Below are 24,236 nucleotides of genomic sequence, written 5' to 3'. Positions count from 1 at the left end.
GTATTCTTAATAGAGAGTTTATTTCAATGAAACTAACAAATAAAATAGTTACAATATTAAGAAATCATCCTCATGTATATAAAATATAGAAACCATTCTTTCATTGTGAGGAGAATTTAGTCATATTTAAAAATTCATAATCATAAGTTGGCTATCATGACAAGGATATCAATATTACTCTGCCCCTCCTAATTCATGTATTTTAATTCTTCATGTAACCATAGTAGTGATTTTTTTAACATTAGTGGTTTTTTGAACGGTTGTTTTAAAACGTTTTTGCTTGGATAAATGTATTGTTGAATCAATTATGTAAAATATTGTACATTGTTTTCTTTTCTGTAAGTTGTTATAGAGACATACACACCAAAAATGTAAGTACTAGTTTCTGTCACTATTGTTAGTAGCTACTTATATAAATAATAATAATATTATGAATTTTAAAACATTTACATTATTAACAGTAAAAAAATAAATATATATTATAACGCATAATTAAGATTTTTATTAGTTCTTTATTTATTTTTAAGTAAAACAATTACAATTTAAATTTAAAAAAAAATCATCATTATTGAAAGGTGTTTTTATTTCAGCGACTAAAAAATAATAGTATTAATATTTAAGTAGGTATATAAAATGTATTGATACATAAGCGTATTAGGATCTATAATATTGTTATACAATACTACACCTGCTTTTAGGTTGATTAGTTTTATAGGTAATACAATTCTGTATTCAACTACTTATATGGTTCTTGTAATATTGTAAAGTTTGGTAGGTTAGGTAGTTACTTAGATACTTTTAATTTTAAAGAACAAGTTTTTATTATTTAGAATTATTTATTCTCTAGACTTAATAACTATAAAGTACCTAGTATTTATGATGTTTCTATCTAATATTCATGTTTATTGTTTTAAATTATTGAAGTATAATTTTTCATTATTTTAAATTCTAATTTATTTTTATCTATTTAAAATGTTTACAAATATTTTAAACACCTATATTTTGTTATTTTTATATTTATTTAAAAGTACCTACTTTTTATATTCCGTATGTTAAAATGTACCTTCTGTGAAATATTTAATCCTATTTTACAGGATAATAATTAGATTAAATGTACCGAGTATTAGCTATAAATATTATTTTATTTTCCTGTTTCTTGCAGGACAATTTCTGTGATATCTAGTCAAAAAAAAAAAAAAAAAACATTAATTTAAGCCAAAATTTATAATAATATGTTGAATAATGAATGCTAAAGAACGTGCACGTAATAGATGGAAATTATTGGCAAATACTGTCAGTAAAAAATGTCAAGACCAGATATTTGCTTCACAAATAAGCTATGATCTCTTTAATATTGAATGCATCAATACTGAATGGTCTAAATATTCTTCATGTGTTCAAAACAATAATTTCTCTGCAATTGTATGTCGATCTCCTATAATTGTTACGCCTGAGGAACTTATGGGCTTTAACAATACGGGGAATGTTCGTATATGGCCATCTGAAGAAGTATTAGCTTACTATGTACTATCAAATCTGGATTCATTCAGAGATAAGACTGTACTTGAGCTGGGCGGTGGTATGAGCTGTTTGGCTGGTATAATGGCTGCTCTATATGGTTTTTGTAGTGATGTTCATTTGACTGATGGAAATCCGAATTCTGTATACAATGTTGAGCGTATACTTGAGAAAAATGTGTTCACAACCAAAGTTACTTGTTCGGTTAGTTATGATGAACATTACCTATTATTAAAGTAATGACACCATACATGTAGACTTGTTTGTTGTTCTTTAATATCTACATGTATTAATCTGATCTTTTTTCTATTACCTATTATTATTATTTCAATGTTTTGTTATTAACCTGTTATATTTATACATTGTTGTAATTATTAGTACCTATTTTAATTTAATGATATTGGATTTGGATTAAAAGAATCTAATCTATCATTTGTTTTACTCTTTTTTTTTAAATTAAATTTTTTAATTTTTATACTCACTGTTTGTTTGTGTTAATCAAATACCTAGTTGTAGTGGAACAATCTGAATTCTTTCTCGTTTATAAGCATGCTTTTGAAGACGTTTAGTAGCCTGAAATGAACAAGTCAATTTTTGAATTTCCAATTTACTCTGGAACTAATGGTAACATTCCATGATTAGGTGTTGAAATGGGACCAAAGACCTGCAAACGTTTGTCATTATGATGTCGTACTAGCTGCTGATTGCCTGTTTTTTGATGAAGCTCGTGACGATTTGGTGCATACTATTGCAGCATCATTATCATTTGGTGGAGTTGCATTGGTTGCAGCACCAAAACGAGGGACTACTTTGTACGAGTTCATAAACATGGCACAGCAAGAGGGTTTGATATGCACTGTACAACAAAACTACAACACTCTGGTATGGGAACGTCATTCTAAACAGGTTCTCTACAATCCTTCATATGATGCTGATTCACATTATCCACTGTTGATAAGTATCACCAAAGCGACCAAAATTAGTGATTGCCAATTTCAATAAAAAAAATTAAGAAAAATTATAAACATCAATAAAAATAAAAATATTAGATCTGACAATCCAAAATTGTCAGTAGATAAATACTCAACTTACCATATTAAAAAATCACAACAATGATCAACTTCTGGAAACCAATATTTTTTTTTATAATTTCTGCAATGTTGAATTCATAGGAGGGCATAGTTGAATCAATCATCTCCCTATAGTTGAAAAAATAAGTTTTTAGTAAAACAATAATGTTAAAAAGTTAATATATAGAAATGCTGTTGTTAAAAAAAATTCCAATAGAAAATATAATAATATAGTATAGTTCTTTCTTTTATAATCAACAACCCTCATACATAAACAGTGTTTTAATGGCTTGTAAGTCTTCTAATTTTTGATTTTTTTTTTTTTTTAACAACTATAAAATCTCCACTACCACTTTTTGGAGTTGCATCCATCCATGGATTTTTGTATTTATAATCCAATAGTTCCATTTCAGTATTCATTTATAGATTTTATTTTATTAATATTATTATTATTTTGTAATATTATTCGTTAAAACTATTACCTACCTGGCTACCTATACAAAATTATACCTTATAAACTTAAATTTCCAAAATAATTGTTATAGGTATGTCATGCATTGAATGTGAATAAAAGTGAGCCTGGTTATATTTAAAATATTGAAGAAGATAGAAAATTAAATTGTTTGTTATTATGTAGTTCCATTACTTTAATTAGATTTAATAGGTTCCTTTCCTAAACATGAATGTTAATATCAAATAGAGTTCCTAGAGCTTACTGAAAAAATTTTTTAAACAGGGTGTTGGTTTATTCGAATTTTCTATTAAAACAAATCTAATTATATTTAATATCTTTGTTAGTTTTGAAGTTGCCAATAATTGAAATTTAATTTCATTCTTCGTTGTAAATTGTTTTTAAAGTAATTATCTCCATTGTTCCTCTACTGTAGTTATTTTTTTTAATTTATAAAGTTATACCTATTGAATTATCATATTTATGTTGAAAATTATATTGTTTTATTGTCTTTGTTTTGTCTTATTTTCATGTAATTAAAAAATCAAAAATATTTATAAAGAACAACATTGATAGGTAGTTTAAATATATACATATTTGAATATTTCTTATAAATTTATTATTGTTGTTTATTTATTGACACTTAAGAGGACGTTACAGACATATTTGTTGTCTCTGTCTTACAAGTGCATAACATACCAAATTTACGCTTAACAGATCACCTTTAATTCCATTAGTTTAAAAATTAGTGTAAATTAACCTATTATGAAACTTGGTGGTTAAAACATTACCTGTGTTTATATGTGGGTTTTTTTACGATAACTTAGTTTTTAAGTGAGTTATGAGCATTTTTAATTTACGCTTTTTATATATGCATAACTTGCTACAAAATTGAACTATCGTAAAAAAACTACTTACAAACACGGATAATGTTCTTAACATCAAGTTTCACAATAATTCGATTCACTATAATTTTTAAACTAATGGAGCTAAATGTGATTTGCTGAGTGTAAATTTACAATGTTATGCATTTGTTAGATGGAGACAACAAATGGTTGTGTACCTCTTAATTGCAATTTAAATAATGTTTTTAGTTATAATTAAAGCAAGGAAAGTAATTTGATGGGATTATTTTTGTTTCAAGTAAATTCTAGTTTATTAGTTTTCTTTAATTTATCACTGAAAGATAGATATTGTGTAGTAGGTATATTGTATTTGTAATTGTCATGTAACTACCTACCACAACATAATTTGTGCTGAAATCAAACATGCACACTCCATCTATGCGAATTTGTAATTTAATAAAAAATTCAAAATTACTTTTGTCTGTAAAGTATTAGACTGATAAGTAAAAAATCAATAACAAAGTAGACTCAAACAATTGAATTTTAATGAAGACATTAAATTAAGTAAAGAATTAAGACACTTAGATCAAAGTTTATGTTATATCACCCAATTACAAGAAGAATGGTTGCAGTTAGATAATGTGTTAAAAGAAAATATGTTTGAAGCTTTTTAAATCGAAACAAAAATAATATATATTACATAAAATAAAAATTACAATAACTTTTTAATTTATTTCTATACATTGTGCTTAAAATGCAGCAAATTCAAGCAGGTAGCATACAAGGTTAGTACTATAGTATTAAAAAAATATTTATAAATTTATCACATACCTTAAAATATCGAATGCCTTCACTATAAATTATATTTTAATGTATGTTCCTATTTGTAATTTTTTTTTCTTGCTTTACAATAGTAGACTGTGTGTATTAAATATTGTAAACAATTTTTAAATCTCTTAAGATAGGTCAAATTCCTATGAATATCATTTTATTACTATAGTAATTATAAACACCAATACATTAAACATATTGAATTTAATTATATACTATAATATGGGTATATTATACATTTATAAAATATATATTTATATAATGCTACTGCTATTATAAAACCTAGGGTCCAATTTAGAAATAACTATAACTTGACATACGTTTTAATATATTAATATTGTATTCTTTAGCTTTATAAAATCATATATAAAATATTTACTTGTTAGGTACATATTATTATATATTTATATTATGGTTGTAGATAATTTAAAAGACAATTATTTTTTACACTGTTACCATTTAATATGTTTATTTAACATTTCTAGTCTTGTTTAGTCATTATTCATATGAAATTAGTATTACTTTTGAAAATAGAAGTGATTTATTTATTATGTATTTTATTATTAATGTGTTTATTAGCTTAGTTTATATATTATTAATATGTGATAATTAAAGGAAAAAGGCTATTCTGCCTACTTGGTAAATTTGTTCAATAATACCTATACTCAATAAATATCATAACATACATCTATTGTTTGTATTATTCAACTCATATTTTAGATATTTTAATTTTAGTGAAATTGTAAGGATATTCATTCCAATTGCTTTTCCATGTTACTCAATACTATCTTAAACCATGTAATTTTATAATTATAATATTTTATTAGCACATACAAAATTTAATTTAGATTTTAGATTTAAAAAATAGAAACAAATACATAATATTATAGTTACTATTATTATTAGCGATTTTGGATTATTTTTAGCGCATGTATAAGACAAATAGTTAATGGGAAAATCATGGTCTACAGTTTTATTTAAAATAAATGGAAGTAATATTTAAAAAAAAAATTGCGTTAGTAATCTGCCAATTCGTGTAGAACTTTCAATGATTGACAACAGACCGTGGGTGTGCGGTATGCAGCGTGAATTTCAATGTACGAGAGTTATATTTCGGTTACTATTTTGACACGAGTGTAATATTAATCAAAGGAAGAACAACTTACATATCCAATCGGCTTTGGTAATTCGCTGCCACACATCTGTGTTAAAAAAACCCATCGCCAAGGACTAAGGTGTACCTACTGTATAGACTACAGATTACAGAGATACAGTTGTACGGTACTAACTATGTATAATATGCAGTGTCTCCGTCCGTAATGTCTGACTTTAATATACTTAATCCGTTGATGAGTCCCTCTGTAGTTTATATATCTGACCTCAAAAATCTTCATGCCGCCCAGTGCAAATGTTTTTCAATTTCCCAATTCGAAGTCGCTAAAACAATAGATATATTTTAATGTGGGTTTTAATTATAAATGTAAAAACGATAATAGGTATGGATTTTTTTTAAATATTTAATTTAACATAGAAGTACAATAATAAAAGTCGTACGTTCTTTCAAGGACAACATGCCTATACAAGTGATTGTCATAAGATATAGTATATAATAATAAATATTAGTTATCAATTATTACTTAAGGTCTTAAGTTAATAAAAAATTAAGTATTATCCTACAAGGAAAGTGGAGTTTTGTACCCGGAGTACAACCCCTTCGGCTTGCTACAACTTAGTGCATATACATATTGAGTGAGTTTTATGAGATAAGACAAAACGGAACTACAGGTTCAACATTTGGGGGGATGAACTAGTCGAAGCTAAAAAATAATTGATAAAAAAAAATTCGTCGATCAAAAAGTTTGACAACATAAGGTTTCTCAATATTGTAGTTCATACTGGAACCACAAAATCTATGTGTTTATTAAGTTGATTTTTTTTTATAGATATTTGAAATTCAAATTTGGATTGAATTCCATGTGTAAACAAATAATACGACTTTAGTTATTTTGTCGAAATTCAAAATTATTTCTTGTAGGGATTTGAAATTTTTACGCGTATTATCACATTTTATTCACACAATGAGATCTAAATAACATTTAGATAAATGTATGTTGTTGCCTATTTATAGCTTATACGTATTACTAATTGCATATTTGCATTGGTTTTAAATACTATGGATCGATCACTGTAAGTAAAATTATTACTACATTAATTAATAGCAACATATTTTTATATTTTATGATTTTTTGATGGGCTGGCGGACCGACTCCATTCAGAATTTTTTCCAGATTTTCGTATGCAATGATTCATCATTGAATTCATATTTAACACACTCATTAGAGTTACGTATGTACTCAATGATGAAGTACAAGTACTGTATAGCAGATAGGTTACCTAATTTCCCCCTTTTTATAATTTGTGTGTTTATTTTTAATATTTTTAGTATCTAATGGTTTTTTCATGATTTTATTGTAGGTAGGTATTGAAAAATCTAAAATTCTTATTATTTAGATTCTTCAAATCCATATTATTTGGGTTCCATGTATTATTCGGATACTCCTATAGTCCTATCCCTAATAAACATAGTATAATTTGTAGTATATAGGCGTATAATATATATTATTGTAATATTTTACATCGTCATCGAGTGTGTTGGCGTTTTATTGTACGTCGCCAGCTATAGGACGAGGACGAAATACATGCGATGCTGGCTATAAATATTAATGGCTATAATAAATATTGTAATTAAAAAGGTCCTACGTCCGCGGTCGTCGGTGGTCAGAGATCGGAAGATATTTATGGTTATTTGTTTAATTATTTATTTATTTTATGATTTTTGGCAGCATTGAGAGAAACAGAGAAACCATTGCGGACATCCGTTTTTCATATGATATATCTTGTAGTTTTACTTTTAGTGAAATATTTTAATACTCGAATTTTGATGATACCTAAACGTTATTCGTACAACTATGAACACTATTCCAATAATCATCGCAGTTGTACATGTGTGCCTACCTAGATATGTATGTAGGTTTAAATGATATTAGGTACTATATGATAGTAATATTATGGCATATTATATCGTGCTGTATACAAAAATATTTTATTTTTTTCATTTGTTTATGTTTATTTTTTTAAAACTTTATATAGTCTGGACGTGTGTTTATAATGTTCTATTAATATTATGCGCCTAAACGGCTTTTCTTATTTTCTTTTTTGGAACGGTCACAAAATGGTTAGTCTCGGAGATTGCCAATCGCCGCTTATTAGACTAGATTCCTTATTTAGATCATCGGTTATGCCTCCACAGGCTAAATGCCCTCTATTAGCAACGACGTCCGCCAAATCATATGTAAGTAAACGTATCGATTGCTCGTTGGCTGCCGGATCGTTAATTTTAGTCGAACGCTTATCCCTTCTTTCCCGCCAGCCACCACAACAGCAATATAATAATACTGTCAATATTGTCATCGTACTTTTACTACAACATGTGTAGGTATATCATGTAAATACTTATTGAGTAATACATTGTTGCACCATATTTAAATACAATTTTATTTATATGTATCTTCGTCGTATTTATGTCATATATTATATTTTTTGTACGTGTATACTCGTTACCCCCCCCCCCCCCCCCCACTTCAGGGTAGGTTTTTTTAAAATATTTTTGTCCAAAGACGTTGTTATTTTAAAAAGTTTTCCGGTGAACCAAACTATTTTTTTACAATGTTATTTTTGACGTAACATTTTTCATATTTCTCGAGCATCAAAGTCATCATTCGTGTTTTGTGCAATAAAACTGATTTATATTGTTTATATGTTAAATTATTTTTGTTAAAGTAAACACATAATTTATAAACATATACTACATACGTAAATTTGTATATTTTGGAAAAAGGGGCTGACGAGTATTTTCTACTTTCAAGTTGTCAGAACAATGGTCACTACATACCGAAACCATATGACTTTAAATTTAATTGAGAATCCTCAGGAAACTCGCTATATATATCGTATAATTGTTTGTACCATCCATTATGTATATATATTATAGTATTAAACATGTGTAACTTTGGTATGTTGATCAACAAGCAAATAAAATTTGTCTATCATCCTGTGTCATTATTACCACTCTATATTTATACGTAGGCATTCGTGAGTCGTGATGTAATTCTTACCTCGAACGTTGCAGTGTAAAACGATTCTAAGTATAGGTATACTGTAGTCTGTAATACTATCTGTATACAACCTGAACTTCCATTCTTCAAGTAGGTAGATAGGTAAAACTAATGATTGAAAATTCCATGAAATTTAAAATTGTGAATGTTTAAAATGTTAAAAATTAAATTTTTTTTAGGTTTTATTTTTGCATTTAGGCAATTGTCATAACTCATCTTCACAATTTTATAATACTAGGGTTATCAATCTCTATTACTACTCATTAGTAATGGCTTTCATTGGTCAGGTTATTGATAAATAATCAACATTAATACCTATTTGTATTAGAAAAAATTTCAATTTTTATGTTTTGTGAAATATTTTACCACATAGTCAAATTTCATACTTCAAACATTAGGCAAAACGATTTTTCTATCACCGCCATGGTCTGCTGCAAAAATGTTTATAACTCGTCATTATACTCGTATAAAACTGTTAGGTTGTAGGTTAGATTATAGAACGGCGCCTTAATTTTTTCCGATATCTTGATTATTGCACACATATTTTGTATATTATTTTATTACCTATATTGATTTTGTGTACACGCGATTAAAGTCATTGCAATGATATTTTATAGCATAGGTATCGTGTTTACCTATATATAGTCGTGTATAATATTGACTCTACCTATCTATGTAATTTTTATTTTTTACGGATTTTTGTCGAAACACTCGATAGCACTACTTCTATCATCAACAACTGTAGTAGTTCCTACGTACGAAATACATTATTTATATGATGTTGAAATAGTTAAAGGTTACAATGATGTACATCTTTGTTCGCGATAAAAGTATAGTATTTCATTATATAAAATACGATATAGGTACAGCGAGATAATGTGCGTGCGTGCTCGTTGGCATAATAACCAGGAATTGGGATAAAAGTATTCGTTGCGGATCACGACGACAAATCATCTATATAGTTTGTTACTGAATATAATACACTTTTGTATCGTCGCATTCAGATACAATATAGCAACGCAGGTACAAACAATATATACCTATTTCTGATATATGTTATATGTAACATATATATATTTTTTTTTTGTGATGGCGAAATCTATGTCTATATAGTATACCTACCAATAACCTAACATGATGCACCATCATATTGTTACATCAGAGTATTATTAGTTATTACAATACTGATGAAAACAATACTTATGCTGCAGGTACATAATGCGAATAAAGAACGAAAGCTTTTCGCCCTTTGTATTATATTATTATATCTGTGTTATTTATGTATATAATCATATTTTGCCGACAAGGGGTACCTACTCCGTTTGCGCTCTTTGTAATATTACACACCGTAATAATCTGTGTGGGTTTAACATCACTCGTTTCAAATATTGGCGCAATTATTACCATATTGCATATCTAATATTTTATTATACGTTGTAATAGGTAGGTTCTTTCGTTCTGTAATCTTACTTTAGTTCTGGAATACTGGAATAGGTAGATTGTATATATCTAACTCTTAGGCGTTATACAATGGTGGGGTCCACGTATTATAATATTATAATATTATAATACAATCTTCAGCATTACTAACATATGGCTATATTTTAATTTAGATACATTGTCAATAATATTATATTATGTGATTTAAAGGTATTCCTTTAGTATGTGACCTACTGAGCCAAAGTCGAGTTTAGTATATGTGACCTATAAATACGATTATCTATATTATATACGAATAACGAACGGGTACCGATCTATTAACGGGCTAGCGAGATATATATTTAAACATTTTTTTTTTTCATGATAAAATGTTATTATGCAATTTTTCAAATTTTTACATTTTTACACATTGCTGTAATGGATATTCAATATTAATATTATATATATTTTTTTATTGATTTTGACATTATTACATTTACTGTATTATTTTATAATTGTATTATACTAAATAATTAACAACATATTTTTATGATTTTTAATTTGACTTAAAGTACTAAACGAATACTGATTTAAATTACAGCAGCTGGATTTCAGAAAATTATTCTAAATTTTGAAATAATTGAATTATTTAACATAAAATAAAATAACGAAATATACGATTAATTCGATAATAGAGAATTATTAGTAGCCCGTAATTCGGTACTTAAGTATATGTTTGTATAGGTGTGTAGTGTGTACCTACCTACAATATTTGTGTAATATATTATTCTACAGTAATTAACAGTTGTTATTTTTTAATCATTGTCGACCCTATTCATTTTATAAATAATAACTATCAAAACTAGGAATGTGTACCTCTAATATGTAAATAAGTTGGATGAATTGTCTGTTTTATGTTGGTACAAAACATATGACAACAGAATGTGTCGTCAATGAGAAAACAGCATGCCTACTAACAAGTTATTTATCATTTTATACTTGTTTAAAGTCAAAGTATACATTTGTTTTATTTACGCTGATGTAATGAAACTTTTGGCTGATGCTGTATAGAGATTTGTAAAGGTTGGTTGATTAGAGGATTGGTGTAAAAGATGAGTTCGGAATAAAATTGGCTCTAATACTTTAAGGTGACACCAACCTTTACTTTAGAGATAAGTACGTCATCATTGAGTTTTAACTTTAGATGTATGTTTTGAATTATTTACATGTAATTAGGCTAATCATACATTATGTAAATATATTACTTCGTTTTAAGTAAACTTTGTTATGCTGACTTTATAGTTGGTTATATCTGTAATTTAAAAGTCAGTCTTACAGCCTATAGCTGACTATTATTTGATATCATAAACCTAAAGAAAAACTAAGGAACTACTGATGAATGATCAATCAATGGTAGTCATATTTAAATTATAAATTTTTATTTGGAAAATAATTAAATCTTTTTATATAAAATGCAAAAAGTCAAATTGCATTAGCTAGCACATGAGTATAATACCGTTCACATTTATAGCTTAAAATGTGTTTATAGGCAATCATAATAATTATAAACATATTTTTTGAAAATAAATTTACAATTTTTCTTGGTTAAAACACTTCTAAATTCATCGAAATTATCGATTATCGAGGTATGGCGTTTTCAGTATTTACCAAGGCAAAATAATAATCAAAAATACTATATAACTAGTTATAATATAGACCACGAATTAAGATATTTTAATGTAGTAGTTATACTTCGGTATCAACATTTGAAATATCCTTAGCCCTAGTAGATTTACCTAAATATGGAAATATGTAGTATGCTCAATGTATAATAGTGTATAACCAAACTCAACATGATTCATCTAGTAATATTCAATTTCACTATGACTGCTGTCAACTGTTTATATTTATATATATATATTTTTTTTAATTATGCGATAAACAAACTTATCGTACATTCAATACATCATAACATAAGATAAATAGTAAATAATTCTTTACGAAATCGATAAGTAAGACTATGTTAATATATTTTAAATGCGGTGTTTCTAAGAAAACTCAAGAGTAGTTCAAGAAATATGTCAACTATAAATATCATTAAAATAAAAATTATAATAAAAAAAATAATAAAAAAATAAAAAATAAAAAATAAAAAATAAAAAATAAAAAATGCATAGTTAAAAATTATGGTGTTAAGTTATCAACTAATCTAAGTATTTAAAAGCAGAACTATTTCTCATTTTCTCGTTTATTATACCTAGTTGTGTCTTAAAATGATAACGATCTTTTTAATTTTTAGAAACTCATAAGCAGCCAACTGCATAGAGTGTTTAAACTATTATAAACTGAAAATAGTGTTGAAGTGTGACTATGTGTAATAAAATATAATGTGTTAAAAATAAATAGTTTAATGTATCAGATTTTATGATGTGTCATTGATGAATGCATATTTTTCTGCAGGACAGAGTTTTGGAAATCTACTGGCAAGAAATTTTGTGACTTTTGTAAATGTTGGATTGCAGATAACAAACCTGTGAGTACATAATATACCATTTATAATTATTATGATATCGATGTGTTTACTATTATTTAGGTGACCCTCGAATTGTGCCTCGCAATGTCTCATATAAGGGTATAAATGACCTTTGTTCATTCGGAGGCACCGAGTGTTTTTGGAAACAATTCGAGTATTTATATCTAAACGGTCTACTCAAATTGCCTCCTTAGCATACCTAGATTATTAATTAATAATAATGTATCGATCACTGTACGTGTACTATTAATTATTTTATTTTATATATTATTATTATAGTTTTGAAATTTTATTTTATTTTAGTGTTTAAGAATTTTATTTTTTAGACAACAGTAATTCATACATATATACAGTTTTTGAATGCAACATATAATTAATCTTATCGATCACTGATAAGCTAAATATTAGTTGACAGTCGATTAAATTAAATATCATTAGTTAAACGGTCAGTTTCGTTTGCCCAATTAAAATTTCAACATTTTTTAAGGTATTTGCAAATAAATTTAATTCTTGGAAAAGTTAAGAAACTTAGATGAAACATAGTTAACTTAAAATTTTTATAATAAAATATAATAGTATTTTATCTCAATTATTTGATTTATTGGTTATTGATTTTTTTTTTATTATTATTACCTAACTATTAAAGCTGTGTTAGTATATTGACTTTTTAAATTTTTATTCAGTCATTTGGAATACATTATACTTACTAAAATATTAATAATTATTTATTTATCTTAGTTGAAATTTATTTATTACTTTATTAAGTCCCTACTCATTTTATTTTTTTTATTAATATTTATTACAATGTAAGGATGGACAAACCAATCTAATCCAACCTATATTTTTCTAAGTTTACTAGGTACCTTTATATGAGCTTTTAACTGTTATTAATTTTTAAAAAAACTTATTGTTTGTGATTTGAACTAGAAATCTATTATTTATAGCTATCGGAAATGATTCAAGGACAAGAAAATTATTACCTAAAATAGAAGCCAATTCAAAATGAATTATATTATTTAAATCGATAGGCAATTAGTGTGCGCTCATTATTTAATGCATTTAAATCATATCGATTTGGGTTATCGATGGGTGTCACACTGTTACTACAAATAACACGGTGATGCTAAGCTTTTTGCAACCCTAACAAAGACCAAAGATATCATAGAAATTTGATTCTAAATAATAGAAAAATAATATATTATAATTATATAGATTTTTTTTATGCCGATCTATATTAAAGCATTAAACACGTTTGGAATATGTATCAACGTATTAGTACTTACTATCACCTATCACCGGGATCTGGTTAATGTTTAATATTATAATAATATGTCGATTTATTAATTTAATTATTTTTTATAAATCTTTTCGGGCTTGACAGAGTATTCAATTTCATGAAAATGGTAAACGGCACCAAAGCAGCGTGGCCAAACGGTTGGTGGACATTAAAAAAAATAGTGCTATCGAACGGAAAGAAGAACAAAAAATTGAAATGGATATGAAACGAATGGAACAGGTATTTTTAAATATATCATCTAATTTATATTACAACCCTTACTATATTTTAAATTACATAATACTGCATGATGGATATTTTACTTGTGCATTTCACGAAGTAATTAAAGTTATTGAAAAAAAATCAACCACCGCATGAATAATAATATGGTAATCGTGACACCGTGTTTATTATGGGACCGCCTTATACAATATTACATGTAAATAGTTATTCAATTTCGTTTTTTATGTATAACTTGGTTATGAAACTCAATTTTTCCTTATTGACGGGTTGTGACTATTTAGTTTATTGAAACAATTCCGTAAATAAAGAAGTAGTTAAAATGCGTTGTGTTTGTTCAACAGTTTTTAAATATTATTATTATTTTTTTTTTTTACCTGAAATCGTATTACAATACTACAGAACGCAATGAAAGCGTACTACAACGACATACAGAACAATCCTGATTATTCGTCACAAGTACTGATCAAAGAGAAGGGCTTGTGTATACGTCCTACGCCTTATATAATGACTCCGCAGCCGGCAGGGCCACACGTAAACATCAGCTATTCGAAAAACAACATGCCCGTGTCCATCAAACCGGTGCCGGCTCCCAAACCCGAATTCGTCTGGCACCAGTCCAGGACTGACGATGGTTCCGATCTGATGTACTACTGGAACACCGAGACAGGAGGTCAGTGCTACAAGTTTCATATAATACGTACATCGGGTGTTTGTTTTTTTTCTTTAATTAATCTTATACAACACCAAATAGCAAAGGCGGGCAAGTTAATAAAAATAATTAACTCCAGATAAATTAAATCAAGAAGACACATGATTAATAAGTTAAAAGTTAATATGAAAAATAATATTAACTCAGTTTAGAAAAAGTTAATTTATTTTTTAATTATAGTCTGTAAATCACATAAAGAATGATTGTCTGTATCTAATCTAATAAAATATGTCAATATATAAAATTATTTTATCAAGAAAAGGGACAGAAATGTTTGTGTTATTTAGTATTGAATTATTTTTATTTAATATTAATATTTACGTACAGACGAAAAATTTCAAAATGTTTTAATTTGATAAATTATTTTAAAATCAACTGAGAAAAGCCAAGTTATTTCAACTAGCAATTAATCAATTAAACAAGTTCATACGTTGATTAGAAAATAAACTAAACTAGTTAAAAAAAAAAACTTTTTCACTAGTTAATGCTTACCTTTGTTATAACACATAACACTCCTATGTGTTATTTTTCACGAGTCTTGGTATTAAAATTTAAGAATACTATTAGAATATCATTACATATCGCGCGATATTTTTCACAGTAGATTGTGTGCTGACAACCTAACCTAACCGGCAGGGGTGAGAATTGAGCTATCAGTTCCGGACGAGGGCAACATTTCGCCCATAAATGACATTGTTTTCTCGCATATTCCACATATTATATACTATTTTTTGTCATGGTTCTGCTCATTCATTGGTCTTTGCAACAACCAGACCCTTCTAAAAAAACATTTTCATGAAAGAAAAATGTCTATGTGGCATGAAAGGAGGTTATAATATAAAATGTAATCAATAGTTATAATTTGATTTTGATGCAAAAGTATCTTTTTTTCTGGTGTATTGAAACGTTGGTCTTTAACTATAAAATGTGTTTTGGGTGATACTGTAGATTATTTTAAAGTATTTTTTGATAAAATTAACTTTAAAAGCATTCTGATTATACATTAGACACACCCAGTTTTTTTGGGGGGATTTGCACTTAATTACCCTGCACTTTAAGCAAGCTATTCAATCTCTTTTCGTTTTTAAATTGTAAATGTATTCTAATTCTGAAACATATTGTATGTAAAATAAATGAGGTGGTTTAAGTTTTTAATTTCATTGGTTTATTGACGCATTTGTTCTATAGAGTCTGTTTGGGAACCACCGGCCGAGGGTTTCTTGAGTGTGGCTGAACAAGAAGCGGAAGAATGCGGCAAGGGAACGAATGGAAAAGGAAAGGATAGCAAGAACAAGGAGAAGGGGGCGTTTAAAAAGAAAGCACCGGCCACCGGGTCGAAAGCCAAACGGAAAAAGACTGCAGACAAGAAAGCCGGCGACGACTGCGATGACGACGATGATGATGGCGACGAAGACGCTGCGGCAGATCCTCAGCCTCCGGTGCGCGGTGAATTCGAACCGTTCATGGCGGAAACGACTCGCATAGGATCATGGAGAACGGTAGAAAAGATGTAAGTCTGGATAAAACTATATAATAATTTGTCTTCATCGGTGATAATCGAGTTGTGATTTGTTTTATTTTTCGTGATCAATTTATCGCGATTCGATTATTTACTCGTATATATTATATTATATTTAATCGAATTTCGAACGCGCTCCGCTACGGCTCATTTTTTTTAACGATATAAATGCCATTGTTATTGTATATATATATGGCCTTCGCCCGTTTTATATATATGGACTAGCACGTACACAGCTGGGAAACAAAGCAATTTTTCATTGTTTGGGGTAAGCCATTTTGGCAGACGAAAAACGCTATTAGTTTTAATCATTTAACAGATATTATATATATATTTATAGTTGCGTTCCAAATAATCGACCGACAAAGCCCAATGACCAAACCGAAACATGTCCTCTAATGTGTCTTAGGTTTCAAAATAAATGTTATTATTATAATAATTTATAACATATCAACACACGATACATTTACGTCATATTTTATTACATAATATTATTTACAATTGTTAAAGAAAACAAAACTCCAATAAATCCTATAAACGGCGGTTTTAAACTAAAATCGATGATTGATTTTTTTAAGCTAAAGTTGAGCATGATTATATTAGAGCTAGGGTTTCAAAGTCCTGAACATTCGCAAAACACCCTTAAAAAAAGCAAAACATAAAGAAACTAAAATAGTAAAAAAATTATTCAAGTTTATTTATAATTTAAGTTGGTAGCTGTCTAATTTTTTTTAAATAATACTTCAATGTAATAGGTTAACACTAGGGAGTAAAAATGTGACCAATAATTTCGGGTTTCGGATTCCGTGTCTGAAAATGGTTACGATTTTTTTCGAGTTTCAAACTTTTAATATGAAATATATTGATGATATTAAATTTTTATTAACTATACTGTATAGGTATGTTTTCATTAAACTGAATCATAAACTAGTAAATGATTCCATTAAAAAAAAAATTTTATATAAATTAAAATTTGAACTTTTAATTATTCGAATAACACATATTTTTGAAAAACAATCAAATATTTTATCACCTATGTCTTTTTTTTAATAACAATCTATTTTGAAGTTGTATAAAGCGTGGAATATAATTATATATTATGTAAAATAATGTTGCACTAATATGCTCATCTAAAGTTAGCAGAACTATTATAACATAAACATAAGACAATAATATTTTTATACTGAACACTATTAAATCTGTGTACATTGATATATTTTTATTTTAATGTTGATTTCTCAGTAGAAGGGTCGTTAAAGAAAAAAACAGAAACCTCAAACAATTATACAGTAAAAAACTTAGATTTTATTATACTGTACTTACTACTGAACTCAAAATTGGATTAAACGTATTTTTTTGAAAAACAGTAATACCTTTACTAAGAAAATGTGTTACTATTGCTTAAAAATATAGCTCTGTATAGTAGGTATATACTTATTATATTTATTTATAGGATAATTATAATAATATAAGTACAAATATAATAATATAATATACATCCATTAAAAGTGATATAAATTCGTACTGAACAGTAATTTACTAGTTGTAGCCTGTAGGTAATAGAAAAAATACTTATTGTCTTATACATAACAGAGCATTTATTCTATAATACTAAATGTTTCTTTTTTAATTGATTTATTATTTTAAATAATAAACAAAAAAATGTATTATTGTAGTTTATTTCAGTTATTATTAAAGCAGGCACTATAGATATTATCTCATCTGTATAAAATGAGCTTATTTTCGTATCGTATAACTTTTTATCCCAATAAAGAATCAATTAATTTTTTTAATTTTTTTCCTTGACGTATACATATGAATAAATGTAATACAATTAATATTTTGATTGATTAAGAAATATTTTGTTGGCTTCTCAGACATAAATTTAAATTTCATGAATGCAAACTAATATCTAGTACCTAATAAGGTTTCGATTGAAAATACAATCAAGTATAAAGATCATCACCAAATATTTCGTATGATGACTTAAGCAGGCACTTAAGTTTTTTACTAAGAAACAAAATGCCATTATTATTTATTGTTGATTTAGTTAATAAACAATCGAACGTTTCTAAACTTCTTTCGCATAAAATTACATTAAAAGACAATAATTGTATACTGCAGTTGTAACAGAAGTGCCTATAGATCTAGAATCTCTCAACGGTGTTTGTATTTTATACGATTGTAAATGCGATTTTGAATCAATAATATTTATTGATTGAAGATATAATTATATAAAAAAATTTGCGTGATTAAATTGTGTAACTTATTGGTAAGACTCGAATTTCATAAGTTTTTCTGATTTATGATACATAAATAAAATTTACTTCATTAATCAGAGCATGATTTATAATTCATAACAATCGTATATTTAACTGTTATTTGGGATCGACCATAATAAAAACACATTATGCTGTAGTAAATAGCTTTTATATTGTATAAAATTTAAATTTAGCAAACTCTCAGTCAATCACATAATGTCTTCAATACGTAGACGAACTCTGCAGCCTTAAAATGCGCAAAATATTATAGATGCAGCACTCAGACTTGGCGTGGACACCACTACGCGAAAAAAAGTTCTAAACAAATTGTATAACATAGTTTAACAACAGCAAAAAAAGTTGTAACCATAATGGCTATTGTCACCGATGTTAATTAAGAAGAATAAAAAATAAATTGTAGTTCTATTCTTATGAGTATAAAAATAATGAAAAAAATATTATAATTATGGAATTACATATCTTTATACTTCCCACTTTATAACAACCAAGTTTGCTTAGGTATATTTATTTCAAAGTTTCATTGTTAAAATATATATAAACTATATGTGTAGTGTAGAGTTTATTTGAATAACGATTTTATTATATGAACTAAATATTTTACTTTGTGCGAATTGTTTTGTAAATAGCTTTTATGTTTTTTATTTACTAAAGTTAAAATGTTTCAACGTATATAAATGCTAAATAAAAATTTAAAATTAATAATAACATTCAGTACCTACAGTATGAGTGGCTTCATGGTTTTGTAGAATAAAATTATTTGTTTTTAATCCTTCTACATATGCTTTTATTCCCTTTAAATTAACTGTAAAATTTAATAAAAGTTAATTAAACCATTATTTTACCATCAAAAATTAAATAATACTCGTACAAACCTTTTTTCCAGTCAGCCGCAGCCAGTGATCGATCTCCAGTTACCAGTACAGGAATTCGTGGCGATTAAGATGCCGAGTACCAAAGAAAAAGAACACACTTTCAAAGAAAAAGTAGTTGGAAGTGTGAGCGCTTTGACTAAAAATGAATCGACCGAATCTATTTCATTCAAGAAGTCCAAGTTCAAAAAATCGAATTGTAGAAAACGTTTGGACGATGACTGAAGGATGGCTCGATTAACATTTTAAAATCGACCAACTCATCGTAAAGGTTTCCTGATTTTCTCGGTGGACTTGCATTTATTATTTACAATATTAGTGTTTAAGACCATTACATTTTTTTCAATTGTATAATCTGAGTATTATATTTTTTCCTGCAGATCATGATATGTGCGTTTATATACTTATATGTATGCGTCAGAATGGTTTTTCGAATATGGTGTTGGTTTGGCAAAGCCGAAAATTATTAACTTCGAGACTCTTTATGATTTCGTATATAATATTATCAAATATGACAATAACATTATTATTATGATCGTCACGACTATGTTGATACGTATAATGGGAAACATGTTCTGAATGAGATGTATGAAATTTTCGAGGCGGCGGCGTACCAATAGTGGCGTGTACAATCAAAAGCTGCGTACACTACACCGTTATTTTGCATTCGCTACTATACATAATATAATATTTTTCATTTAAATTAAACCGGGCTTTCGCGTTCAATTCTACGCTGCGATGTTCACCAAATTCCAGGATTTTCAAATTTTTAACGTAACGTTACGGTCCGTCAGTATGTGTACGAAATTAATGTATCCCTTGGGTAACAAACGAGCGTGATTCGTTTTACCGTGTGTTGCATTGGAATTATTTACAGCTTTGGAAAGAAAATATAAAAACACAGTTAACAAGCTTTAATGGAATATATGATATTTATTCATTCTATACGACTTACGTTACGTTATTGTTTCAAGATACCAATTTCTTAAATAAAATAAGTTTTACGGTTCGTATATTATATGTTGTTTTGCACTTTTCATCATTTTTCTATTTGCATATCGATAATGTTGATATTATTAATAACCAAAAATTACTAAATTGGGGAAAAATTACGAATTATGTGATTTCCAGAAAATTTAGAATCTAGAAAAATTTGTCAATACGTAAAAATTATATTTAATGGTTTAAACATTGAAGAATACAAAAACACGCTAAACAAATAAACAACATTACGTTTTTCTACATTCTAATTCTCTGGTATATGTATACATAATATTATTTCTATATTTTAATTTTATTATCTATTTAGTCATTAGTCATTATACTTTTAGTTGGAGTCTATGTATTTGTAACGGTGTATTGCATTATTGATTTAAACAATTTTGAATTTATTCATTACTCTTTACAATTTAGATAATAGCTAATGTTTTGTTTATTATTGATGGCGTCATCAAATTGATAAATACTTCTTCCGTTACTTTATTTAGTGGATAAATACTACAAAGGTTTAGTTGTGTGTAATTGATGTGATATGAACCTCATAATATTATACACCTCCAAAGGTACTGAAATTCGAATTTTTGTCTTTAATAATTTTGTTATAATATTAATTCATCCTTTCCTACACATCCAGGGACCAATTATTCAAATTCGTAAAACCATACCACGCTACTCAATATTTTTTCTTTATAAGGAAAATGTATTAATCATAAATATGTTTTTGCTAATAAGTAACCATGACTACGAAAACCTTACGAAAAGTCTGTCAGAAAAATTGTATATCTATATAGTGCATTCTGCATAAAAACATTTTTTTGTTAATAATAAAAAAAAAAATATTATAAAATATAAGGAACTATATCAGTTGAAAACTTATTATTATGAAAATTCTCTTTTCCGACGCATGTATATGTATAATATTGATATATTACACATTTGCATGTGCAACGTCTTATTATAATTTTCATGTGTTTTTAGCCTGTTATTAAATAGTAGTTTTATAAGCTAACATTTGTAAATAAACAGTATTTATATACAAATAGATGCTGAATAGATTGAATAGATACCTACATTTATTTTAAAAATATTTCTATGTTATAACCAATTAATAAACTAAATATTAAATTTACAAAATATTATTATTATACTTCTAAAATGTTTGAAACGTTATTAAATAATAATTTACTTTGAACTATGAAGTAATTGCAATTGAAAGTAATGTTACAAATCCAATTTGTCGAAAGTATGCCATTATGACCTGTCATAAATGTCACAATATTTGAAAACCATAATTAAATTCTTCAACACATCAAAGCCGTATTGAATCCTTACATACATATATAAAAAATCTGTAGATTTTTATGATATATAGATTTACTTTTCAGCAATTCTGTATTTCTGTATACAATTTTCGTAACTGTAGTTGAAGCAAATATATATTTTAGACACAGAGAAGGTAAGTAAAATAAAATACAATACGTAAAGTGTACATTTTAACGAAATTAAACCAGTAAACATTTTATAATGGTCAAATATTGTATATGGCTACAGTTAGTCAGGAATTTTGTAAATCCGATTTAGCTTCATCACACTTTCAACCATCTGATAACACATTTACACAATGCAAACATTATTTACGTCACATCCACCTTTATCCTAGTTGTTTAGGATACTTTCTAAAACACTCAGAGGTATATTGGACTTCAAGAACGGAGTTTCTAAAGTTTAGAAAGTTCAGAGTTTGACACAATATAATTTCCTTTTGATGCTTATTACGTTAAGGTAGATAATATGAAGTTTGTAGTATAACGTTGGTTAGTGTTGATGAATCAATGGTTTAATTAAGTTCTAATAATTTGACCAGATTACGAACTTCCTCATCCTTTTATATTCTTAGAAAATCGATTGATTTTAATTCAACATTGTTTTTTTTTTATAATAGGTACCTATATTTTTATAAGTATCTATGCCATATTTATTTTAACTATTGTTAGATTTTATAGTAGTAATAAACTTTGATCTTCGACTTTGAGGGTGGTTTCTGATACAAAATTGGATCTAGTTGATACCTCGGGGGGGGGGGGGGGGGGTCAAAATTAAAATTGTCTCACTAGTTTTCAAAAACAACGGTAAAATCAAATACAAACAAAAATAAATAAATATAAAAGAAAACTAGTTTTTATCGTAATTAGTGTAACTCAATACTTATTATTTTTTCATAAATTATACAATTTTTTAAATGTTTTGAACGAATTATAGGCATTACATTTTTTTTTCAATTCTTTTTTCAATTAATGTTCAAATAAAAATTTTTGCTCTGTCAGAATGTTAAATAATGTAAAAAGATTCCTTAAGTTTTTTTATCATAGCGATTTAAATGTAGAATTAAAGATGCGCAAGAATTTTAAGTTTATATTTTGATTAAGTTCATCAAAATCATGAAAACTTACAAGCTATTCGGTGTTAAAAACGTATTAAATATTTAATGTCAAGTAGAGCGATGAATAAATTGATGTTATAATGGGTGTTTTTTAAATTTTTTAAATTAATTTAAATAATTTTTTTCGTCTATGTATACGATAAATATTCGAAATAATTCTTTAATTTTCAATGTTAATATCTTATCTGATGGAAAAGTAAATCAAAGCTTGAAATAGAAATTTTCAAAAGATCCGAGATAGGCAAAAAAAAAAAATAATAATAATAATAATAAGTAAAAACAGCAATGCTACTCAATATATTTTATCCTCTAAAAGGAAAGTCTAGAATCATAAATATGTTTTTATTCATAAGTATCTAACCGTGACAATGAAAATATTACTCAAAAGTCAAAATCGGTTAGATTAATAAATGAAAATAATTATTTAAATAATATCTATATTTATATTGTAAAAGTTTAAATTATAAACTAGTTTGGTTATTGTCATATTACATTTCAATGAATAAATTGTAAATACAGATCTCTTTGATATAAAAAGCTGTATTATAATTATTCTACATATATGGATTTACATTGACGTAATAATATAATATCTATCATATGTGACTGTACCAATACCTATTCTATGGAAATTTCAACATCGTTGCAGAGAACGGAGTCGATTAAAAATTCTAAAAAAAGAGGCGAAACGGTCATGAACAAAAAACATATTAAATTCTGTACAATTTTATTTTTTAATAAATTACAATATTTTTAGTTCAGTTCAGTAACGTTCCCTGCAATGTCGGTGGCGTGGATCACACAATTCACGGATTTCACCGATAAAGTCGATGTTTAAAGTAAGTTTATTTTCATAATAGTTTTGCGCTTAAATTTTAAATTAAAAATAAATATTTAATGCCATGAATAGTATAATATTATACTATACAAGTGTCGTAAATGCATATTTTATTTCCGAGTGTGAAATGCATAAAAGCGTAAATTCGAATAATATAGGTACAAACGCCGTTGTTGTTTCTCCAGGCCCTGTTCTTAGAATAATAATAATAATAATAAT

At 26.9% G+C, this 24,236-nt stretch overlaps 1 protein-coding gene across 2 annotated transcripts; it reads left to right on the top strand.

Moving 5' to 3' along the window:
- Positions 1 to 191: 191 nt before the first annotated feature.
- LOC107165047 (calmodulin-lysine N-methyltransferase-like) lies at positions 192 to 21,615 on the top strand. Of its 2 annotated transcripts, XM_015513095.2 has the most exons (6): positions 211 to 371; positions 12,770 to 12,842; positions 14,224 to 14,358; positions 14,761 to 15,031; positions 16,259 to 16,580; positions 19,755 to 21,615. In XM_015513095.2, coding segments are annotated over exons 1-6 (1,014 nt in total). In that variant the 5' UTR covers positions 211 to 369; the 3' UTR covers positions 19,966 to 21,615. The 2 variants fall into 2 exon arrangements, with proteins under 2 accessions (XP_015368582.1, XP_015368581.1); XM_015513096.2 differs by lacking the exons at positions 12,770 to 12,842; positions 14,224 to 14,358; positions 14,761 to 15,031; positions 16,259 to 16,580; positions 19,755 to 21,615 and adding exons at positions 1,163 to 1,722; positions 2,161 to 4,102 and having other exon boundaries at positions 192 to 371.
- Positions 21,616 to 24,236: the final 2,621 nt, after the last annotated feature.

This window comes from Diuraphis noxia, unplaced genomic scaffold, assembly GCF_037042655.1.
Source record: "Diuraphis noxia isolate RWA-SAM2 unplaced genomic scaffold, SU_Dnox_SAM2 contig0002, whole genome shotgun sequence".
Lineage (NCBI taxonomy): Eukaryota > Metazoa > Arthropoda > Insecta > Hemiptera > Aphididae > Diuraphis > Diuraphis noxia.
This window is presented reverse-complemented; position numbering and strand designations above follow the sequence as displayed.